At 44.4% G+C, this 23897-nt stretch overlaps 1 protein-coding gene across 1 annotated transcript; it reads right to left on the bottom strand.

The window, feature by feature from the left end:
• Positions 1 to 4403: 4403 nt before the first annotated feature.
• ALDH8A1 (aldehyde dehydrogenase 8 family member A1) lies at positions 4404 to 23442 on the bottom strand. Its single transcript, XM_036318057.1, has 7 exons — positions 23221 to 23442; positions 17818 to 17965; positions 16297 to 16452; positions 14645 to 14794; positions 11669 to 11925; positions 10414 to 10575; positions 4404 to 5598 (listed from the first exon to the last, which is right to left on the bottom strand). The coding sequence occupies exons 1-7, from the start codon at positions 23356 to 23358 to the stop codon at positions 5146 to 5148; spliced, it is 1464 nt and encodes a 487-aa protein (XP_036173950.1). The 5' UTR covers positions 23359 to 23442; the 3' UTR covers positions 4404 to 5145.
• Between the last annotated feature and the right edge of the window lie 455 nt (positions 23443 to 23897).

Genomic DNA, 23897 nt, shown 5'->3' on the forward strand with positions numbered 1-23897 from the left:
GCCGCTGTGGCTGGAGCATTTGACGCCGGCACAGAAATCTGCTCCCACACAGGCAATCGGCACCCGGTGAGGGAGGGGCCCCACAGCTCCTGCTGCCACAGAAATCACTCAAAATCAGAGACTGCTCCCGCCACCCCACCCCAGCAGCCCAACCACCCCAAACAGGAGCACCTCGGAGCTTAGAGGCCTCCAGAAAAGGGGTTTCCACCATTCACTCTCTCTGAGCTTGAGACATTAAAATAAAGCACTTCCGCGAGCATGTACTATGCCCAGAAAAGAGGTTTCTGGGAGGAGGGTGACTTATACGAGAAATACTGGTACTGCAATAAGAAATAAATAAATAAAGTACTGCTAGGTTCTCATATAAACTCAAACTGTATTTAAGAACCTGTTCCCCCCATATCTCGTCCACAGTGGAAACAGAGGCCAGCCACTTGCTATCTGTGGGAGGAAACTTGAGAATTTGCAGTTATTGTTCATTGTCCTCATACTACCTTTACCTCTCCGATGCTAATTATACACAGTTCCGTATCTCCGAACCCCATTAGGAGCACTGTTCGCTGTAAGATCTATGACAAGTCAGTTGACCTCTTTGTGCCTCGGTTGTCCATCTGGGAGTGGGGGGCGAGGTGGGGGCGGGGAGCTATAGAGGGTGATCTCAAGATCCCTGGCAACTGTACCTGGTCAGGGTTCAATGCTCCAGCAGTCCTTAATACTCCGAGAAGTGGTTGTTAATGCTTTGTGGAAATTGTTGAGCCACACCGGGATGGTAATTTTAAGATGAGGTTGGAGTATAATCATATCTCTTTAATAAGATTGGACTGAGGAATGTGGATCAGGAATGCGATGCGGTGGGGGTGGGAAGGTAATCAGAGCGCAGCGATGGCATAGCCTCGGCCCACAGACAAGATTAGGCAAATTCCCGACACTGGATGAATGATCAGCTGCCATAGGAAATATGACTCTTCCCTGAAGAGCTGCCTATCATCTGTTTGGCAGGAGCCTCGGAGTAGTGACGCCAATGGTTTGCTCAGTCCCTGGGTGAGTCAGCACTGATTGGGGTGTTGACAAGCGTGGGAACAGAGACTGACAAGGTGAAGGCTCGGGTCTCTTAGGCTGTTGATCGCCCGGACACACATTCCAGAAGTCTTGCTGTAGACACCCATGAACAAAATGTCCTAAAACTAACCCTTGAGCCCTCACTTGCAAAGCCTGAAGTGAAGGGCCCTGGGACAACCTAGGGGTGGATCCGTTCACCCTGGATGGAGTCACGGGCAGCTGCAGGCACCGCCAAGAAAAGGACACCGGAAATTCCCAGGAGATAAGCAAGTGCGAAGCAAAGAAGGACCGCATCTTTGGCATTTTCTTTCAAAAGTCAGGGCTCAGGATTAGGGGAGTATCCAATCTGATGAGAACTATCCTGGACAGGCCTCTCACCCTCCCTGCGCAGTGGGGGAGGGTCCCTGGGCTGCCTCTGAGGAGCTCCGCTGAGCAGCGTGGCAGCTTCCCCAGGTTCTCGCCAATCTGCTGGGTCTCCCAGGCACCAGGTGATCTCAGAGCTTATAAAGCAACAGGGTCAGAGCACTGAAGACCCGGAGTCCCCTTCCCAATTCTCACGCATGTGAAAAACTTCACTGGGAGAGTTTGTAAACACAGATGTTATTATGTATCAAAGGTTGTTCAAAACATATTAAAAAAAATAAACTCCCCCATCCTTAGTCCTATTTCTCTGAAGACCCATTTTTAAATACTTCTGATTGTAGGTCTTCTACATCATAGAACTAATCTATATGTGTGTGCCTGTGTTTCTGGCCTTATCAGCTTCAAATAATAGTTTCCTACCATGAAAGGCGTGTGTATTTATGCACTTCCCTACCTCTCAGCTTTCTGCATTTCACCTTCTTCCTGTTCTTAGGAGTTACAGTGACATTGTAACATCTCTAATTTTAAGGTGTCTAATGGTTACGGGCATAATTTTAATATGCATAAATTCTTATCATGAGCTTCTAACATTATCAACCATCTCCCCATCCTGTATGATGAGGAAAGCAGCTCACGGCCTATAACCTTGGCCCCCCACCCTTTCCTCTTCCCCGCTTGTCTGCTGACTAATATCAACCAGGCTTGTAACCTTTCGCACTCTGTTCTGTAATGTTAAGTTCTTTTTCTGTACTTTGTCTATAGCTTGACTTTAAACATTGAAAACCAATAAGATACATTCATAATATATAAATAGGAATTGCAGAATCAAGACCCATAAAGATGGAAATGTGATTTTTGTTACCAAAAATATGCGTTCAAAAAATGCTTGAAAAACGGGTTCCCTTTACTTCCACTCCTGTTTTTCTAAGTCATGTCACATTTCAATTTGCTTCATCTTATCATGACTTCAGAATAGTTTTTTCTTTCCTTTATTGTAATGGATAGAATAAACATACATGTACCTTTTTACATATCTTTCAAATTATTAAACGTATTTTTTCAATCAATGTTTTTTTAATCACCACCTCCTGTCTTCTCTGTTCTAATTTGGGCCAATTGTTTCCTAGGCCTGTTTTACAGCTAACAACTTGAAATTTCTTTTCACTTTATTTCTGAGGCAGTTTTTTTCTGTTTATTAGATTATTTTTCCTGCATCCCTAAGTCATACCAGGGAGAATAAATAGGAGAAATTTTCTGGGTCATTAGATACCTTACTTTGCATTCATTCTTAAGTAACAGGTTGCTGGCTATAAATTTAGGTTCAAAATAATTTTCTCTGAGAATTTTAAAGTCTTGCTCCACTGTCTTCTAACACCAATACTATTAATGCAAAGAGTGATGACACTTTTTTTCAGGTATTCTGTTCATTCTCTCCACAAGCTTTATACTAGGATTGTTTTTTTTTTTATTATTATTTCAACAGAATAGTTCTTGGCACATGTGAATATTTTCCATCTGAAAATATTTTCTTAGTTCAGGTAAATTATCTTTTCTTATTTACTTGATTCTTCATCTCTGTTCTGTCATCTTGGATTAATAGCTTTCTATATCTATCCTCCATCTCAACTTCTTTCTGATAGTTTTTCTTTCTGTCATTCTCTAAGTTCTGAGCTGTTTTCTCAATTTGATCTTCTCTATTACTTATTTAGTTTTCAGCCTTATCAATGATTCAAGTCTATTGATTTTTAAAAATCATTTGGAGAACCGATGTTCAATATTTCAAGGGCTCTTTCATGTTCCTTCTTGCTCCTTTCTGAGTGGTCCACTCTTCTATATGGACACATCGTCCCCTCAAATCTCTCTGAGGAGTAGGTAATTCAGGGTTCGATTCCGGTCAAGGGCACGTACCTTGGTTGCAGGCTCCTCCCTGGCCCGGGCCCTGGTCAGGGCTTGTGCAGGAGGCAACCAGTTGATGTGTTTCTCTCACATTGATTCTCTCTGTCTTTCCCTCTCTCTTCCGCTCTCCCTAAAAATCAATGAAAAAATATCCTTGAATGAGGATTAACAAAAAACAAAACAAAAAAAGAATGAAGATGAAGATTCTTAGAGACTGGAGCTGCTGAAATTCCTCCAACCTATACTCAGAATTGGCCTTAGTTAATGAATCAAGGTCAAGAAGTCTCAGCCAGGGAAAATGGGAGGTGGGGAAAGGAAGGGGGAAGGAAGATAGACCTTAGGAACCAGGTATGATCTGACACCATCACTTGACTTCAAGGGGATTTATATTTTTCAGCATTTGTGAATGAGCCAACATATCCAAAACCTATGCAAAATTATAAAGTTCAATGTGTCCCCCCTACCAGCTCCCCTATATACCATCCAATAAATATCCCAGAGCTCCAAGAAGACCTGGTTCCATCCCCGAAACTTGTTTTGAGCACCTCCTATGCGCCAGGCACTGTACTGTGAAAGGAGCCTTCGAGGGGATGAACACCTGCTTGGCCATCAGTGATTCCTGTCCTGTCAGGAAGTCGGACTGTTTCAGGCAGTATGGAAAGGACTGTGCTGGAGGTGAAGAGGGAAGAGACAAAACAGGAGGAGACAAGGAAGGGAGACACACCGTGATGTTCTATGATCTGTAGTGCTTGGCTGCTTCTGGAACATAATTCAAGGCAAGTGTTAAGTGGTCAGAGAGCATGGCATTGGAGTCAGAGCCCTGGCGTTGGAGTCAGACCTACCTCTGCCCATACCTTTTGTGTAATCTTGAGCATGCTATTTTAAGCTCTATAAACCTCACAGCACAGTGCCTGGCACATAGAAGGTGCTCAAAACAAGTTTCTCCTTGATCACCAGAGGATCTAGAAAAAAAAAAGCACTAGAAATACCTTTATTACTTAGTATAAGGCCACACTCCTAAGAGGATGGGGATATGGAGGAATAAATGGACAATTCAAAAAGAAGATATATGCCATACTGGTTACTGAAATTGCTTAACATTTATTGCTTCTGTTAGGATTAGTAAATTGTTAAGTCTCATTAGGTACACACACTAAGAATTGGAATTGATTAGACTCCATAGTAGGAATGGATCAATTTCTTCTTGTCCTAAGTTTTCTCCAAAAGTAATAGTTATGTTATTTTTCTTTGTGCTTATGCAGATATATTTATTGGGAGATACCATATGTTCCTTCTCTGACAAATCCCATGCTGTGTCTGTCATTGACATTCACGGTCCCCTTGCATACTGAAGTACAGTCAATTAACAATTAGCCATGCTGCTGGCTGATGGGTAGGAGACCATCTTGACAATCTCCCTAAAGGTAGGAAATTGTGGTGATTTGTTTCTCTTTGGCTTTGTAGCTTTCCTTTAACTACTCACTTGCAAATGAAAGAAAAAAAAAATCTGATTATCTGTGAATTTCCAAGAATCGGATCAAAATGATTTTTTTAAATGCTATGAACACACAACACAGGAGGACAATTCTGTGGCTTGCTTTTTGTGTCTCCCCAAGCAGAAGTATTACATTGTTTTTCTTCACCTTTAAAATAGACAGCATCTCTTCACCACGCAGGTAAAGATACTAACTACTGAAGATAAGCTAGAGATAACCTTCAGCTGAGTCAAGCCCTGGCTGGAATTTCTGCCACTATTTCCATTCACCAAATGCACCACTGATTGTCTGTAGCCAGGCATTGACCATCACAACTTCTCCACTGGCAAGGTCAGTGTTTAATGGTGATGGTTTTGACTTCCGTGAAGAATTCATAAGAGTCCTTGGCTCCTTCTCTACCTACTCCAGAACTCTTCATCCCCCCGAAAGGAAGGTTCAGCTCCCTGATGAGCCAGCAATTGGTCCAGACCAAGCCTGACTGCAACTTCTTAGCCACCCGGTGGACACGCCCCACGTTGCTAGACCACACGGTCGCTGCCAGCCCATATTTGACACTATTGGCTCTTTTAATCACTTCCTCTTCGCTATCAAAGGGGACAACACACGTCACAGGACCAAATATCTCTTCCTTCATGCAGCAGGACTCGTCCTTAATGTCAGTTATCACGGTGGGAAGCATAAAATAGCCTCCCTGATTCCTGGGGGGAAGACTCAACTTGTCCACTCCCTCACCGCACAGGATCTGGGCCCCTTCAGCACGAGCTTTCTTGATGTAACTTCGGACCTGGGTGGGTGAAAACCATGATTAGTAACATCTTACCTTCACACAAAGTAACAAAAAATTCAGTATTTTGAAATCATCTAGGAAAGATGTATGAGGTCATTGCCGAGAAATCTAAGGTCGATTATCTTATCACTCAGCTGCTGAGCCTGAGGAGCACAAGTGCTCATCACTTGGGCATTCAGTCCTCATACGGAAAAGGAGAGAGGAATTTACTCAATGTTTAAGTGCCAGTCAGATGAGTGCTTTTCATATATCCTCTCAAAAGTCTGTTGGCAATGTATTGTTATCCTCTACTTGTTGGTGATGTCATTGAGCCTCAGAAAGGGTACGCATTTCATAAAACTAATAAACAGCAACACTAGAATTCACAGTCAGCCATATTCAGTAATTAAATACACAAAAAGAATATTTTATCACTTTTTGAGGGGCTATGTCTGCCCATTGTAGAAAGTGTGAAGTGGAATGGTGTACAAGATTTAATTAAAGGCCAGGATATCCTTCCAATATCTGAGCTTCCAGAACAAATAATTTCTAATTTCTAGTCTAATTACTGATTACATTCAGAAATATATCTAGGTAACTATAATGGAAAATAAGTTATGTAATAAGCTAACCCAGTGACTTAGAGATGACAGATATTTATTAATAATGGTTGTAGACTTATAATAATGATATATACATTTATATATGGAAATGTTTAAGTCACAATGATATATGATTCTGCCTCTGAGCGGTATTATAAGCATAGGAGAAATATAAAAATAATCCCAAAAATTTAAAGTACAGAACAAGAGTCAACTAGTACATCAAAGGCAGGGTCAATTTTGAAGGGGCATTTTGGGTTCCTACTTATCATTTATCATCTGAGGATTCTGTCCCAGTATTGAATTAGAACTCCACTGTAGAACTATATTCAAAATAGAGCTATATATTTGCCATGTAAAAATAAAAAAGGTAGTGTTATCTTATTATTTTTTGCTTCAATTTGTAGAACACTTAATAAGCCATACGTCAAAGACGTTTTAAAAACAGAACATTTGGTTCAATTTATCCTCCCCTCTGCTACACCTCCTCCCCCAGCTGGCATGATGATCTCAAAGCCTTCCCAGAAAACCCCCAGGCCAGTTTGTGGGTAGAGACTAGAATAGGTTTGGACTTCTCTTCCCTCTCCTCTCTCACTCCTTTTGAAACAATTCACCCACCCACATTAATGAAAAGATGTCAAAGGCTGCCTCTGGGGTGAATGAAGGAAGTCCAGGCCAGGGTCTCTGGTGGCACATTCTGGAGGCAGTGCCAGGAAATATGTCACAATTCCATGTACAAGGAGTGTTCTGGCTTCACATTGTCATGTCTAAATGGGATTACAGGATTATCTCTTAGATTCTTGGGATAATCAAATATGAAGAGAGGTGTTAGTTTCAAATTGTGGGTTTATCAAAATATTTAATGCACAAGGTGACTCATACTGAACTGAATTTATTTTCTAGGATGATATCTATACTAGCAGCTCAGGAACTGAGATTTTCAGTAAAATCTGAAAAAAGCAACAACCTTGGGACTGTTAATATGCTATGAAATGTAATGAATTATTATTAAAAGACTTTTCTGGAGTAGAGAATTGTTAGTACTTAGTAGCTTTGCATATAAAATCAGAGCATAGAGAAGAGTGGACTTGGAAGCCCAACTGCGCTCAAATTACTCACTAGCTAAGAGGTTTTAAATGCTCTATGTCTCAGTTTCATCATCTGAAAATAAGATTAATACTGCCACCTATTCATAGGATTAAATAAAATAATATATGTAAAATATTTAGCATAATGTCTGGGGCACAGTAAGTCTCTTGAATGCCAGCAGAGGTCATTGCTGTTGATGAAGATGACAATGAATGCATGATCTGACACTTACAGCTAAGAGACTTCAGAGGTGTCCCCCCTGTGTGTCAGTTTGCTTAGCTGCCAAAGGAGATAGGGAACTTTAAGAGTGGGCTTCATAGCCTGGTCCTACTGGGAGATACATCTGTGAACATGCTGTGGGCTTCCTCCAACCTTCCTGAAAACACTCGAGAATTCTATCTCACTAGCTACATGCATCAATGGGAAGGCAGGCAGACAGCCAGATTCTCCAGACAGACAAATAGGGGAGGACTATGGAGGGTAAAAATAGAAAGAAAAAGCAACTGTCTGAAATAGGCAAGGGAGACTTTCCTTCATTCCTTGAGGACAGAATCATCGCAATTTACTTTGCATCCCCTGCAGCTACTAGGAACCTAGGAAATGACATGTCCACTTAGGAGCATGCTCTGTCTCTGTGAGTTTCTGAGCCCTTTGCCATTGCAACACAATCTTTACACATTCTACTTGGATTCTTCTGTCACTGCATCACCATTCTATTATGACAATCGCACAGAGGTAGGATGGACACAAAGACCCCAGACTCTGCAGGGCTATTTTGATTTGGAGAAGATATAGACATAGTGCAGAAGAGGAGATGAGGAATGCGAAGATGGCAGATAGACCTTCCTTGGCACTCAGCCCCCAGAGCTTTCTGGCGAAAGACAAGGAAAGATGTCCCCTGTCTCCTGATCCCAGGTGGTTTGGCAGACTGAACTAAAAAGTCACAATCTGAAACGGCCAGGAGGAGGAAATGAGGGGAAACCAGGCTCTCCCTTCGTATCTTAGCCTGGACTCAGAGGAGAACTAGCTCACTTGGTGAAACTCACATGGGGAGCTGGGCTGAGGTAGAAGGAGATGGACCTGGGGTTGGGGTTACCCAGACCTGCAGGAGGTACACTCCTCCTGTCTGGGCACAGGTGCTAAGGGGACACACATGCTAAAGGAGGCCCCACCTGCCCCCGATACATTCTCAGTCTGCAGCAGGTAAGTGCTTAGGATCCACCAGGACAGCCCATGTGTGGGGATCACTATCATTGGGCCCCAACCACCAACATACTGAAAAGAAGGTAATTTAAGGTCTTCTCTGTGGAGTCACTCAAATACACAAAGTTTAAAGTGTGTATTTTACTCTGGAAATTTTTTTGAAAATTGTATACTAAAATATTTTGATACTACAACTTGCTAAATTCTCTATGTTCATGTTAGGGTTAATTAAAATTACTGGGAATCACCAAAAACAAAATGAAACAAAAGTTTGATAATTTGGAGAAATATGTTGTTTTCAACTAAAATGTATTATAATCAAAAAATTGTAGTACCTTTTTATAAGTTGGTTCTTGAGAAAGCAAGAACATGTGGGGGAGGGGGATGTGGACTTACAGAAAACAGTCCACTTGCCTATTTGTAGTAAGTCTGTAAATCAATGTTTCTCTCTCATCATTGATGTTTCTACCTCCCACTCCCTTTTTCTTCCCCTCTGAAATAAATAAAAATATATTTTAAAAAGTATTATGTTAAAGCCCACAGGAAAATCAAGTACTTTTATTTCCCTCACTGATATATCTCCCTTTATTGGATAAATTATGGCCTATGATAGAAAAAAAAAGTCTCTCTGTTGATTTCCTATATAGAGAACTTTAAACTTCAGGTGAGTGGTGAATTGCAAAGGGGACTTCAGACTGCACCAAGCCCCTGAGCCTACTGCAAAAATGCTTCTGGAAGTTAACTTATGCTCCATAGGAAGCGTTCGGAGCATGCTTAGCTTGTTTTGCAACAGTTATTTGCATGTGTGGGTGGGCAGGCACGGAGGCCGGGTGTCCAGAACAGCTGGACAAGAGAGGACAAAGAAGCCTCATGCACCTGGTGATTCCTCATTCCACGAGGGGGCAACATCCACAACTATAAGTCCCATGCACACTCTGGGGACTGCTGCCTAAGCACCTGTAATCTTGCAGGCAAGTTCGACTGGAAGAAAACAGCCATGTTGGTTAGTCTCACTTTAAATAAGTGATCACAAGCCTCAGTGAGCCCTTGGAGCTGCCTGCTGACAACACAATCATCTCAAAGTCCATTCTCTCTCCTGATCTGCAAGACTATTTCATACCTTCTCCTCTCTCCTGAAACCCCCAACACCTTCTCTCCCTGTCACTTGCTTCCTATTTCACTGAGAAAAAAAAAAGAAGAGACCATCAAGCGACATTACCTGCCCACCTATGAGCCTCTGTGCTTCACAATATTGTGAAGGTCAACGTTAAAATGTGCTATGTCTGCCAAATCAGTGCAGTGCCACAGATTTCTACAAACTTAAGTAACGGCTTTGCCCCTTAGTGACTGATGATGGAGGCACATTTTCCTTGGTGGGCCTTAGTTACTGCAGCTGAAGACAAGAGCCTTCAGTACCAAAACCTATGACTTATTTTGGGTAGAGTCACATCAGGTAATAAATTAAAATGACTTTAGAAATCAAAATCCCATAAACCACCCATACACCATTAATGGCTTCTCCCACACAGGCCACCACTAGTCACTCCACTAACTAAAAACCACATAATTTGGACTATGTGTTCTGGAAATTACAAAATCCTATCTGCTGTAAGCCAGAGGCAGCACCCTCTCCACCGGGAACAGTTACTTATGGAAATTTTGACCTTTATGCTTTGAAAATTGCCTTTCTCACTCTCCTGGTGGTATCTCCATGCTGACTTCTCAAGTGCAGTCATTTCACACAGATGCTGTTTTAAATCTGCACTACATTTGTTTATTCACATGCAACACTTTTAGACTCTGTATCCAGAGATAATTTCCCACAGGTCATAACTGTTTAAAAATAAGGTAGTAATTAACAATATTCCAAAGCATGGGTGTGTGCTGTGCCTTGCACTGAGCTTCTCTCCAGTGACATACATGGCAGAGATTTACTTACTTTCTCCAAATGAGCTTTACTTATCAGAGCTCCCATGCTGGCTGATGGGTCGGAGGGAATGCCTACTTTCCATAGTCTGGTAGCTTCTAGAAACCTCTTTAAAAATTCACTATAGATGCTCTTCTGGACAAAGATCCTGCTGGTACAGAGGCAGATTTCACCCTGCGAAGAATGACACATGAGGAAAATGACAAGACTGCAGGACACACTCCTTCATGGACAGATCAGGCTGCACTCTGAGCAATATATATATAGATGTCACTTTCTATAGGAATTTCTGTGAGAGAATTAATTACAATTATAATGATCATAAAACAATCATTATACAGAATGTTTTTCACAAAAACCCTATTGGAAGGCATAATTATTGTAATTTCCATAATTTACTGGTAAAGAAGTGAAGGTTCAAAAGATTATGCAAATTATTCAAGTTAAGTTGAATAAAAATATATCTCATTCCACTCATCTTTCCTTCTATGGAAGTTCTAACTCTTCGGCTTAAGTCTTTGTTTTTTATTTTAAAAAATTTAAAACACAGCTTTGGAGAAAATCATTCACTATTTATGCTCCATCCTAGGGACTATCCTGGGTGTTGAAGCTAATATATCACACAGAAGCAGGCACAGTTGCACTCTCCATGAAGCCTACAGTGTAGGATATCTGATCCTGTGCTCCTCACCCTCTGGGATGCTATGGCCTTGAAGACCCTGATGAGAACTATGGACCCCAGGAAAATACCTGCTACAGGGTGTCAGGAGATGCAAAGTTGCCCTGAAACTCATCTGTGACTTTAAGGTAAGAAACCAGCTCTAGACCTGTTCTAGTATTTATTTCTAAGGATGAGAATGCATTTGGGAGACTTCCGGGAGGAGAAAAAGGTTTACTGGAGGTAGGACATCTAGACAGCAAGAAGAGTCTGGGGAACTAGGTGAATACCAGTATGGATAAGCTTGGAGTAGCAAAAACCAATCATTCTGCCCATGGCTGCTCCCTGATAAAAGTGGTGTAACTCAAGAAAGGGGACGTGCTGAACAGAAGCCGTGACTCTACAAGGCTGTAGATTGACACTAAGATTGAACAGATGGTCAAAGCAGTAACACGAAGTACCGATTCTCCTTTTACTGATACAGCACTGGATCGACCTACTCACTCCTGGCTGTGCATTGTGATGAAACAGATCCTACGTGACGGGGCAGCAGAGTTCAAAACCAACCAACAAACAAGCAAACAAGCAAACCAAAACCCAGAGACATGCCTGGTTGGCAAAGCTGGACCTGACCGTGGTTGGAACACACTCCTCCAGGTTGGCATCCTCAAAGATGATGGCAGGGTTCTTGCCCCCCAGCTCCAGGGAGAGCCTCTTGCAGTGGGGAGCACTCAGCTGTGTGATCCGCTCGGCTGTGGGCTGGCTCCCGGTGAAGGAGATGAGGGGCACCTCTGGATGGGACACCAGGGCCTCGCCTACCCTGGGCCCTGTTCCGAACACAATATTTACCACACCTGGTGGAACACCTGGATGGGAAACAGTACCAGTTACAGTAAGTATTCTCAGTATGTTGAGGACTTGAGGTTACATGGAGATTCTCCTTGGAAGTCCAATAGGTGGGAGTGAATTCATGGCTATCTCTATTTTAATAGTAAAGCAAAAACTACAGTATCGCCTCTGCCTAGCATGCACCCTAGGCGGAATTTCTCCAGATGCTTTGCCCCAGAAAATGCAGGGTACAACATTCTACATAATTCATTCCATAAAACTGACGAGGCCTCCGAGGCTGAGGATGCAGAGACTCCTCAGGTAGGTCAAGCCCTGTGAGGGAGGAGAGCCCTGCTCCAAGCTGGCATCCAGGAGTCACAGTGCAGTGTGAAAATGTCAAGTAGAGGGGAGTGCGAGTGCTGCAAAATCCAGGGAAGACGTTGACTATCTTGGTCCAGGGGAGTGAAGGCGGCTCTCCGCACCCCAGGAAGGTAAGTTTTGAGTTGAAGCTCCTGAGCCCCATGATATAAATATATCACTACAATCTAGGTCTGACTTAAAGTACCAAGAACACCCAAAATTAGAAGCCCCAGTCCAGTCTTTTCTATCATGAGATCCTACTGCCCTGTGTCTGCATGTATTTACTTATGTTTACCTGTTTATTACCTACCTACCACTAGAAGGTACACTAGCTAAGAGCAGAATAGTACTTGTGTTTTGCTCTCCATTGTATGTACCTCCTGCACACAGCCTAGTTTGCCACATAGGATTAATACCATTAAGTGCTGATTCTCATTTACTAGGTGCTTACTGTGGGTCAGTCATTGCTGTAAGGGATTTACTTTCTTTAGATCCCCTAACACTTCTTTTAGGGAGGCAGCATTGTTAGGAAATAATTGTTAAGTAAATGGATGCTTATCTAAATGTACATTATCCGGATTAGAAATGGCCCTTGACTTCAGTGTTCAGAGAGAAAATCTGTGTGCCATTGTGTTGTGTCCTGGGGGCCCTTAGGGTTTGCCTGGAGGCAGCTGAGTTTGTTCCCTCTGTTTCTTCAGGCTTGAAGTACATCAGGGACAGAAGTCTCCAGTGTATGAGGATTTTGAACTACTTCCAGCTCCTGGTATTTGTCCCTTGCTCCAGATTAGACATTCTCTCAACAGAAACATAATTGTTTGGGTTAGAATATTCTCTTCAAGGATATGCTTTTAAAGTATAAATAATAATGTTACACCGATGATTCATTATCATCCAAAACATCTTCGCATAGAGCCACAGCCTTCGCCCAATCACCTCGAGGCCACAACCGAGGCCCCATTCAGGTGAGCTCCTGTACACTCAATGTGCACATGTTGAAAGCTAGCATAGAAGTCAGTTTTCTGGATCATATATCTCTGACAGGTGAGGGCAGGCCCAAAGCCAGGCACCATGTGACAGCAGCTGGGCCCTGGGTTGGGGCAAAGAAGATGCTTGGGGGAGAATTCCTCCCTGTGGCTGTGGGAGGAAAACAAGAACAAGTGTCCCACCCTTGGCAAGAGGGGGCATGAGAGGGTGGACTCTATTTTGTAAAGGAGGGGATGAGAACCTGATCCCTGTGTAAGGGAGGGATGGCACATTCTGGAACACGAGAGAGCCAGGCACATTCACATCACACCCCCTCCAGAGGCCTGGAGCATCCACAGACGTGATCCCTAAGACCTAGGCTGGGAGGCCTCATTCCTCGGTAGGATACAAGGGGAATGGGCAGCTGAACAAGGTCATAGGCCCAGTGCTCTTCCCTAAACAGGCATGCTTTAGCCCGTCATCTAAATCTTAAAGAACTGACTCAACTTTCCTGGGAGCCACTGTTTATGTTTTTGCTTCAAGAGAAAACACAACCAGGAGAGAGAGATGGACTTTTTTCAAACATCCACTCCGTGGACACAGGTGAGCCCAGTAGTACCTCCTCCATGAAGGAAGCACGCATAGCAGAGACCAAGAGAGCCAGAAAGACAGCCCCTCCCTGCCACCCGCCCATCATTCCTACCCAGGCCATGGAAACATGAGCGGAGGGACCTGACAGCGCGGGGCCTTCTCGTGGGGTACAAGACAGGCTCCCCTGACTGCTACCTTCCAACCCTGGTGCAGTGTCAGGCTGAACACCCCAAAACTAAACCAGAAACCCACCCTGAATGTGGTCATTGCAATATTAGCAAAAAGGGGGCACGAAGCCAGATTATATCAGTGCCTGAGTAGTGATTCCCAATGCAGGGGAAACAGAGGGATGTATTTCAAATCTCTTGAAAATGGGCTGTTTCTAGCAGGTATGCTATAGCTGTACAAACCAGAGAAGTGCCTAGTAGTACTCTTATTTTCATCAAGATTAACTTGTGGTTCCAACATCAGATTTAAATTGACGATCAAGCACAGCCCCTGGGGCAGGCTGGCATCTGGCTCCCTGGGGCTCTCGAAGGCCGTCCTTGTCTTCCTATCATGTGCCCTTTGCTGCCAGCTGAGCCTGCAGGGAGGAACTGTCCTGGAGTGGCACGTTCGAGAGTTGAATAGAGGAAGCCCTGTGAGCAAGCCCCACGATGCAGGGAATTTCTCAGAAAAGGAACAGGGAGACAAAAACCGATGGTGTCAGTGGAATCTGTTTTGCTATTTAGTAGGTTTCTGTCCAAAATAACTTTCCAAATGTCAGTGACCCTCAGGGGGCTAAAGCCTCCACAGTGGGCAGCCCCCAAGCCAATCCTCCCTCAAACGCTGACACCTGATTACCTGCTTTCTCCAGGAGTTTGCACATCATCCACGCAGTCACTGAAGTCAGCTCGCTGGGCTTGGCGATCACAGTGTTGCCCGCAGCAATGGCCGGAGCGATCTTCCAGGTCAGCAAGTAGAGTGGCAAATTCCAGGGACTGATCAGACCAGCTAACCGAGAGCAGAAGCAGTGCCAACAATGACATGCCCCTCAGGGCAGACTGCCCCACGGGGTTCTCCCGCACGCTGCAGGGAACCTAAGCTCCTAAAACCCCCAACTTTGCTTATCTGTAGCCAACTTCCGGGAAATCGTTCTAAAATGTATTACCAACAACTGTGCCTTGGAAAACTATGAATCGATACAGTTCAGTCTTTTCTTGATAACTTACAATTATATTAATGAACAACAGTTGAATAAACATTGGGGCTAAACAGTTCCATAATGTGATGAGTTTTGAGATTTATGGACTCATCTTTACATGTGTCTAAATCTCTCCCTCCTCATCATTAAACTGTCCAGCTACCATTTCTTCAGAGTTTATTGGATGGAGACATAAAATTCAAGCTTTTTAGAATTATTTATAAAATAAGAGCAAAGAGGTTCTGAGGTTGTGAAATCCATCTTAGATCGCCAGAGGATTTTTGCATTAAAAAAGTTTCTCTAAGTTCCCACCTGTATCCTGATCAGATAGGTTTTCTCTTTAAGTAACAGAACCAACAACTAGAATGTATCTTCATGTGATTGTATGAAACTGCTCAGCCTCCCAACCATGAAACAAGCAAAAATAAAAACGAAGTCACCTGATTTATAATCTGCCTTCAAATCTGTGCTATAAAAGTATATAAACATAGTTTATGTTATTACATTTCCCATTGAAAACTCTTTGCTTTAGGAGATAATATTTTTGCAGCATAATGTATTAGTATACTTCTTAGGATGTCTGAATTTTTCATAATGCCTTGAAAATACCATTTCCAAAGGTTTCAAATAATCAAATTGGTAAGATGTCCCATTTTCTTTCCTTTTAACATATTCTTTTATCCTGTCATAAAACATAACTGGTAAAATATTAACAGTGGGGTTTTCTCAGGTGAAATAGTGACATCTAGTGGAAATTTTCAGTCATTGCAGATATTTAAGGGTCTTCAAAGGGCAGGAAGCAAAGAAATGAATGAGGAAAGTAGATAATTTAGCCAACGCTTATTTACCATGTACCTGGCACTGTTCTGAATGTTCTACACTTACTAACTTATTTAATTAATATAAAATATGTAAAGACAAAAATCAAACTATTCTTTCAGATAAGAATACTGCAGCACACACATGTTATGTAACTTGCCCCACACACATCTAGAAGCCATGCTCTTAATCTACTTTCTGGAAATAGACTTTTTTTTGTTACAAGGGGGGAAAAAAATCCTCCTTTGTGAATTTCCTCTCAGCATCATTCTTTTACCTGTGATTTCCCAAGAACAATCTTCCAGGAATAAGTAGAGAATTTTACACAAAGAAAATAAACCAGACATCGATGTTTAAGGCCAAAATTGTATTTCAGTCACAGTAGAAGAAGCCTTTCCTTTGCCTTAGTCTGTCCCTTTAGATCAATTCTACAGAACTGACTGAGCTGCTCTCTGTGCAATCGTGGTCCAGGCTTTCCTGGAAGAGCACCTACCGATCCCCACAGGGGCCCGCACGGTATAGTGCAGACAGCCCATGTGGTCCATCTGGGTGCACTCCGAGGTGTGGTGCAGGATGGAGGAGGCGAAGAACCGGAAGTTCTGTACAGACCGGGGAATGTCCACGGTTCTTGCCAGGGTAATGGTTTTCCCTGTAAAAAGTCAACAACAGAAAGCACAGTGGGTGTATTTCACCATGAACAGTAGAGACAGTATCACTCACATACCCCGCTCACACTGCAGTAGCCTCCGTTCCTACTAGCCTGGGACAGACATTCACTAAATATACAAAGCATTGGTCATGGTTTAATAAAACCGTGAAATAATTAGATAGGAGGTTATAAGGTGAGGTGGGGGGAGGTAAATTGAGTCAAATGATCTTTGCTTTGTGGACTGAACAGTTCAGAGCTGTCATCATCAATTTGCCAGATGCTAACACTTCACCCACACCAGCTCTTTCAAAATCGCAAGCTTTGTACATGTCACAAAGAGGGAGTTGGAATCGTGGGTGTAAAGATAGCTTTCTTTGCATATTACAAAAACCACTTTGATAAACACGTGATGTATATTAAATGTCCCCCCAACACAGGGAGGGATCATTGAGATGGGCACGTGGCAGAACTACGGAAGGAAACCCCTGGCGCTGCAGCTGTGGGCACTTGATCGCCCATCACGTGCCCCACACGCATCCTAGCTCCGGGTTGAACAAACCAGAAACCTACACTTGCCTGGGGCGTTGCTTCGTTTCCCTTAGAGATGCAGGGACACTGCGGTGCCGGGAGCTCCAGCGGGAAACATTTTCTTCCTTAAACCCTTGGAGTCAGGCTGCTCCCTAACTGCAGGCTGGTTTACAGCACGCACCTGATTGTAAACCATTGACTTTCCCAATAGATATCATTGCAAAGATCTACAGGCACTTACTCCCGACTTCTGGGAAGCAGGTAAAAAATTGGGACAATTGTGTTGGAAGTAGGAGAGTGGTATCTCAGATGGCTTTCTAAGTAACGGGACTGTGAACTGCTCTTCAAATGACCTGTGCTTCATAATTCGCCTCTTGGAATTGGTGGAAGATCATCAACCCTAGCGCTTCCTCCCTCCCCAGATCAGTGCCCTTTGACAGGCGTGTTTGCAGTTCCTTCCACCAAACAGAGTGTATTTATTTCCCTGCCCCTTGAACTTGGTTGGGTTCCCTCAGGACTCCGGACTCGCTTTGGCCGCGAGAAGGAGGCGCCTCCGCCCCCAGAGGCCTTGGGAGGTTTTGCTTCCCCCGCTCCCTCCGCCAGGAGAAGCCGGGCGCCTGCGGCCTGATGGTCCCAGGAGGGGTAAGGTGGAGAGCGGGCCCAGTTCCGGCGATGACAGTTCAGGAAGAATCGTTGTCCAGCCTCTGAGGAATAGGTTGCACTCTCCATAAAGCATTTAGTAAGAGACAGCTGCCCTCGACCCCCGGCTCTGCTAGCGCGAGGGCGGAAGAGGGAGAGGCCCGGCAGAGACAGCCCTGCAGCTGCGCCCGCGCTCACCTTGGTCCTTGGATTCGGCCTGAGCCAGCTCCTCCAGCGACTGTTCCAGCAGGTCCGCCAGGCGGTGCAGCACCTGCGCGCGCTCCTGCGGGCTCCTGGCCGACCAGCCGGGGAAGGCGGCTCTGGCAGCCTCCACCGCAGCCTCGACCTTTGAGGGGCAAACGGGAGAGGGTCGCCTTAAGCCTTACCACTGTTGTTGCTCTCAGGGATCGCAGGAATCCAGAACCCATACACGCCAAGATTATTTCCTGCCTAATTCCGAATATTCCCGGTGCTGATTTACCGGCAAGGTGTTGCTGATGTGACCAGCAAAGCAGGGACACCACAAAACAAAGAAAAATGCTCCATTTCGAGCACCGTATCCAGAATGTGGCAATCAGATCATTAGAAAGAAGCTATTTGAATTTTAACAGGTGCACATTTTCAGTCATTTCAAAATATAGACTTTTAAAACATCGTGTGAGAGGGGAAACTTAGTTGAGAAGCACAGAATCTCTAAACTGTTAATCCAGCTCGGACATATCTGGTAAAGTCTAAAATTTTGTTTTAAATCACTGTCACCCCATTTGGAATGACCAGTCATATTGGTAATTTTTTGACTAATTTTTATATATAAGGAAATCTGCTAAGTACTATTACACAAATTATTTCTTTTAACCCCTTCTAAAATTCTGCAACATGAGTATTGCTTTGCCCATTTAGATGAAAAACACTGAAGCACAGAGAGCTCAAGTAACTTGCCAGAGGCCACACAGCCAATAATTGGCAGAGTCAGGATTCAAACCCAGATCTTCATGGCTGCCAAGACCACGAGCCTGCCTGCTATGGCATAACAACCGCCTCTTTAGGAGAGAAGGTTATCTGTAGTTGAACAGAGAGCTTGGGGACCCAGTTTCAGACCTAAATCCAAAAGGAAATAGTGTGTGGAAAGGTATGTGCAAGGCAGAATAAATTTTCAGGCCACCTGCTGCCTTTCTCCTCTCATAGGCAATGTCTAAGGTAGCAAATCCATAGATTGTGTTGCCCTCTCCTCTCTCACACGCATGACAAACATTTATAACTAGAGGCCCGGTGCACGAAATTTGTGCCTGGGAGTGGGGGTGCGGGGGGGGCCTCAGCCCAGCCTACACTCTCTCCAATCCAACATCCCTCTTATAATCTAGGACCACTGGCTCCTAACTGCTCACCTGCCTACCTGATCACCCCTAACTGCCTCTGCCTGCCATCCTGATCGCCCCTAACTGCCCCTTCTGCCAGCCTAGTTGCCCCTAATTGCCCCCCACCCTGCCAGCCTGATCACCCCTAACTGCCCTCCCCTCCCCCCACCCTCCTGGTCGCCCCATGCAGCCTGCTGTTCAGTTGTTTAGTTGTCCCTCACTAACCCCCCTGCTGGCCTGGTCACCCCACGCAGCATGCTGGTTGTTACTGTTACTGTGACAGCGCCCCCTACAATTTGCATATTCTTCTATTATTAGTATAGCTCATAGCCTTCCCCACCACCGGACCCACAGACTCAGCCCCAGAATCCTCTTCACAGGCTTCCCAATGCCACAGCTTATTTCTTGTATCACATGACCTGACAATTCCACCACCGGCACTTAGGCCCTCTTACCGAAAACCTGATCTCACTTTTCTCCTGTTTTCTTTATGTGAACAAAGTCACTTTCAGAAGAGCTGAGGTAAGGTATAAAATGTCTGGAAAGATGATGGTTTCACCTCAAAAACTGAATCTCTAATATGGACCTGCAGACAGGATGAAGGGAGACATGTGGGCCTTAGTGATCTCTACCACAGATGCAGGCTCATGGACATCCTGTTGCCAAGGCAACAAGAGGAGAGTTCTTTGTACAGTAATGTAAAATTCTAATCTTCCTACACTTGTCAATATAAAACTCTAATCTTTTTGAGAAACAGAAAACTCAGTTCCAGTAATGTTTTCTAAATTGTTTAATGCCACATGTCTTGTATCCATTTAATATAAAATGCATACTCATCTACTATCCTTTATAATAAAGAGCAACTGGTCACCACGCCCTCACGCCATCACGCCATCACGCCATCACGCCATAATGGCTCAGACACTCAACACTGGGGAGAGAGGAATGGGGACCAGCCAGGCTGTGGCCCAGGAAAGGGACAAGCCGCCTGTCCCACGGTCCCGGGCACCAGTGGCTATGCCTGCGGCCCAGGAGAGGCACAAGCCACCCACTCACGGTCCCCCGTGGCTGTGGCCAGCTCGGGCAAAGCCAGCCCGGGTCCCGGGTGCCTGTGACCATCTGGAGGAGGGAATCCTGGGTCCTGGGTGCAGGGTGAGGCAGAGGTGGTTAGGGGTGATCAGTCTGGTAGGGGAGCAGTTAGGGGTGATCAAGCAGGCAGGCAGAGGTGGTTAGGGGCAATCAGGCAGGCAGGCAGAAGGGTTAGGGGCAATTCGGCAGGCAGGCGAGCAGTTAGGAGCCAGCAGTCCTGGATTGTGAGAGGCAGTCGGAGATCCCCTGAGGGGTCCCCGATTGGAGAGGGTGCAGGCCAGGCTAAGGGACCCCCACCCCCGTGCATGAATTTCATGCACCGGGCCTATAGTATACAATATTAGCAAAAGCTAATACTTAGAAAGCTTTAATATATGCCAGACACTATGAGTTTTACGTAAGTCAGTGGTTTAATTCTCAGAACACCACTGTGAAGTAGATATGATTATCCCCAATTCATAGACAAGGAGACGGAGGCAAAAGGAGGTTCAACTCAAGGCCAAGACCATAGATTCTAAGTGGTACATCTCATCTTCTAAGCCAGGCTGTCTGACTCCAGTCTGTGCTTCTGACTGCAACGCTATAAGGCAGAGAGAGAGAGACCGCTGTCGAAGCCCAAACAGCAGAGATGAGAGTGTTAGCATACCGTGCTCTGTAATATAAGGATGATGACAGAGTCCAGTTTGTAGGTTATGACTCCTATTTGGGACAATGTATACTAAGGGGCTTAGTGGATGCAAAGTTTATCTCAAAAACTGAATAAATGGGAACCACTGTGAGCAGCACCAGCTGCTCTCTCTGTGAGTGACTTTTGGGGAAGTTGGGCATATAGTTTGCATGGTGACTATATATTTCAAACCGGAAGGGTGGGGGGGTAGGGGGGGAGAGGATTTATGGGACTAAATAGAATATTTGCATGGTAGATTGCTAGGAAATCCAAAATATTTGATCCTCTACTAGTAGGTACAGCCATAACTTGAAAATGCATGAGCATTAGCTGCAAAAAATATTTCAACTGAATTTGTCATATTTTTCATTTTTAACTTCCCTTTGGAAAACATGCTAAGATGAGGAGGATTGGAGAAAACAAGGATGAATTTCCCACATCTATCCAAAGTCATTAGAAGCAAACAAAAGTGTGGGTACAGTTTAACCAGCATTAGTCAATATTTTCAAACTTTAATCCACAAAGATAAGGTTCTTTTTAATGCAAGACAGATTTAAAATATTATTAGCAATAGAAAAATAATAGCTAGTTCTTTCAAAAACCTTGCATATAATACTACATATTAAGGTTACCATTATCTTTAAATAATCTAGTTTTTTGTACCTTAAAAAATATATTTATGGGGGATAAATGGTGATGGAAATAAATAAAATAAAAATAAATAATTTAGCATCCACTAGGCATTAGATGAGTATACATACATCAGCCACATTTATCACCCCAGATATATTTACATTCTCAGTGCAATAACTGATGAAATATATTTCAAATATTTTATAAAATTCTTCCAATAAAGTTAATTCTACATCACTAAAAATATTAATGTGTGTAACACAAAGTTCTTGAGTAAGAAAAAGGATGCTGTTAAATTTAACTCTAAAAAAGGAAATTTGATTTTTAATTTCACCATTGAAAAGGTCAGTTTTATTTTAATAGATATTTTGAAGAAGTATTAGAGGATAATCCTATATAATAAAAGGCTAATATGCAAATAGAATGGCAAAGCAACCAGAACAACCGAACAACTGGCCGCTATGACGTGTGCTGACCACCAGGGGGTATGTGCAGAACATGGCAGGCATTGGCCGCGGTGGGATGGTGGAGCAGGTGAGCAGGGGCGCCAGACCATGGCAGGGCACCGGTTGCTGTCATTAGGGTGAGCCTCTGGTGGTTCCTGAAAATTCTTTGCTCCAGCGTGTCACAGTCCAAACCGGCACTCGCACCTGCTGCTGGCGCCGGCCCTGCTCACACCCGCAGGCAGTGCTGGAGCTGCCACTCACACTTGCTGCCGGTGCTTGGCGCCGATCTCAATCACTCGGCACCATCAGTGGGTGCAGTGGGCAGCTGCCTGCCCTGATCCACCTCCCCCTGCTCATGAGGGGTAATCAGGCAGCAGCCGCCACTCGCACCCACTGCTGGCGTGGGCACCAATTGCTCCGCACCGTCAGCGGGTGCGAGCCAGGCCAGCACCATCAGCACATGAGAGCTGCCGTGGCAGGAGCAGGGCTGCCAGGAGAGAGGGGACCAGGGGCTGTGGCAGGAGGGGCCAGGGGGGAGGTGTGGAGGATGGGCCGAGACCCACCCTTGTGCCCACCATTGCCTGGTTGCCCACAGTTCCTTTCAAGGTGCACAAATTCATGCACTGGGCCCCTAGTCTAAAATAAATGCCTGGGTTTTCTAATTTTGTGTTTTAGTAAAGTAACACGCTTTTTAGAAAGCCATGGATATACTGGTAAGTTTAAGCAACACTCGGTAGAGAAAGGGAGCACGTAATACTGACAATTTTTTCGAACAATACTTTTTACTAGACCCCTATTTAGGAATGCCTGAGACTTGTGTCTGTGTCTTAGTTGGCCTAGATCAGTGGTCGGCAAACTGCGGCTCGCGAACCACATGCGGCTCTTTGGCCCCTTGAGTGTGGCTCTTCCACAAAATACCATGTGTGGGCGCGCACGTACAGTGCGATTGAAACTTCGTGGCCCATGCGCAGAAGTTGGTATTTTGTGGAAGAGCCACATTCAAGGGGCCAAAGAGCCGCATGTGGCTCGCGAGCCGCAGTTTGCCGACCACTGGCCTAGATTAATGATTTGCTTCTAACATATAATTAACCTGAGATTTGCTCCATGTACCATACATGTCCAGTTACAAAGTAAATCTTTCTAGAACTAAAGTCTGCCTTCTGCTAAAGTTTAACCTTTCCCCAGCCCCCCCCACACCCCACCCCACCCCCATTGCTTCTAGAAAATCAGTTACACATAATTCACTGACATATTGAGACCATTTCAGTCTTTTACTTCTAGAAAACGAAGTTACACATAATTCACCAACATAATTAAGATCATTTCAGTCTTTTGCTTCTAGAATTGAATTTACACATAATTCACCGACCTGTTCAGACCACTTCAGTCTTTCCTAAGGGAACACACTCACCTCTTCCTTTCCACTGTCTGGCACCCTGCTGTACACCTCTCCTGTGGACGGATCATAAGAATCTATGTAAGAGTTACAAGGTAAGAATCTTCCACCTATGAAGTTTTCCAGCACCAGAAGTGTCTTTGTTCCAGCCATAGTGAGCAAACTCCTGCCTTTCCCCCTGACAGTTGTGCAGCCAGGTTACCCGCACCACGTTCCCTCACTGCTGAGCCAGTCTCCTCCTCCTGTCCAGCCAGGTCTTCATCTGCCAATCAGGGAGAGGGGAGGTGACCGGCCGCTCTCAGACAGTATTCCAGTCTCCAGACTCTGAGTGAAGGGCGTTATCAAATACTTCACAGACTTCCAGTACATGGTGAGAAGTGGGTAACAATGTTAAACTAATATCAGCTTATGTGTTCATGGTCCTTTAAAATTCTCAAAAGGCGTCTGTATCATAGTATTGGGCTCACACTACAAGCTATACATGGCTCAAACGTTGACGGAGTGCTAGGCCCTGAAGCAAAGCCTCCAAAGGAATTTACTCATTTATTCCACACAGCAACCTTCTATAAAGAGAACGTCATTACCTCCCCAACTTTGTAGAAGAAACTGAGTTTCAGAGAGGTCAGTGTGTCCAGGACTAAATACAAAGTTTGTCAAGAATGAACTTTAATCTTTTTGTCACTAAACCATGG

The sequence above is a fragment of the Myotis myotis genome, unplaced genomic scaffold (assembly GCF_014108235.1).
Source record: "Myotis myotis isolate mMyoMyo1 unplaced genomic scaffold, mMyoMyo1.p scaffold_m19_p_7, whole genome shotgun sequence".
NCBI classification, from domain to species: domain Eukaryota; kingdom Metazoa; phylum Chordata; class Mammalia; order Chiroptera; family Vespertilionidae; genus Myotis; species Myotis myotis.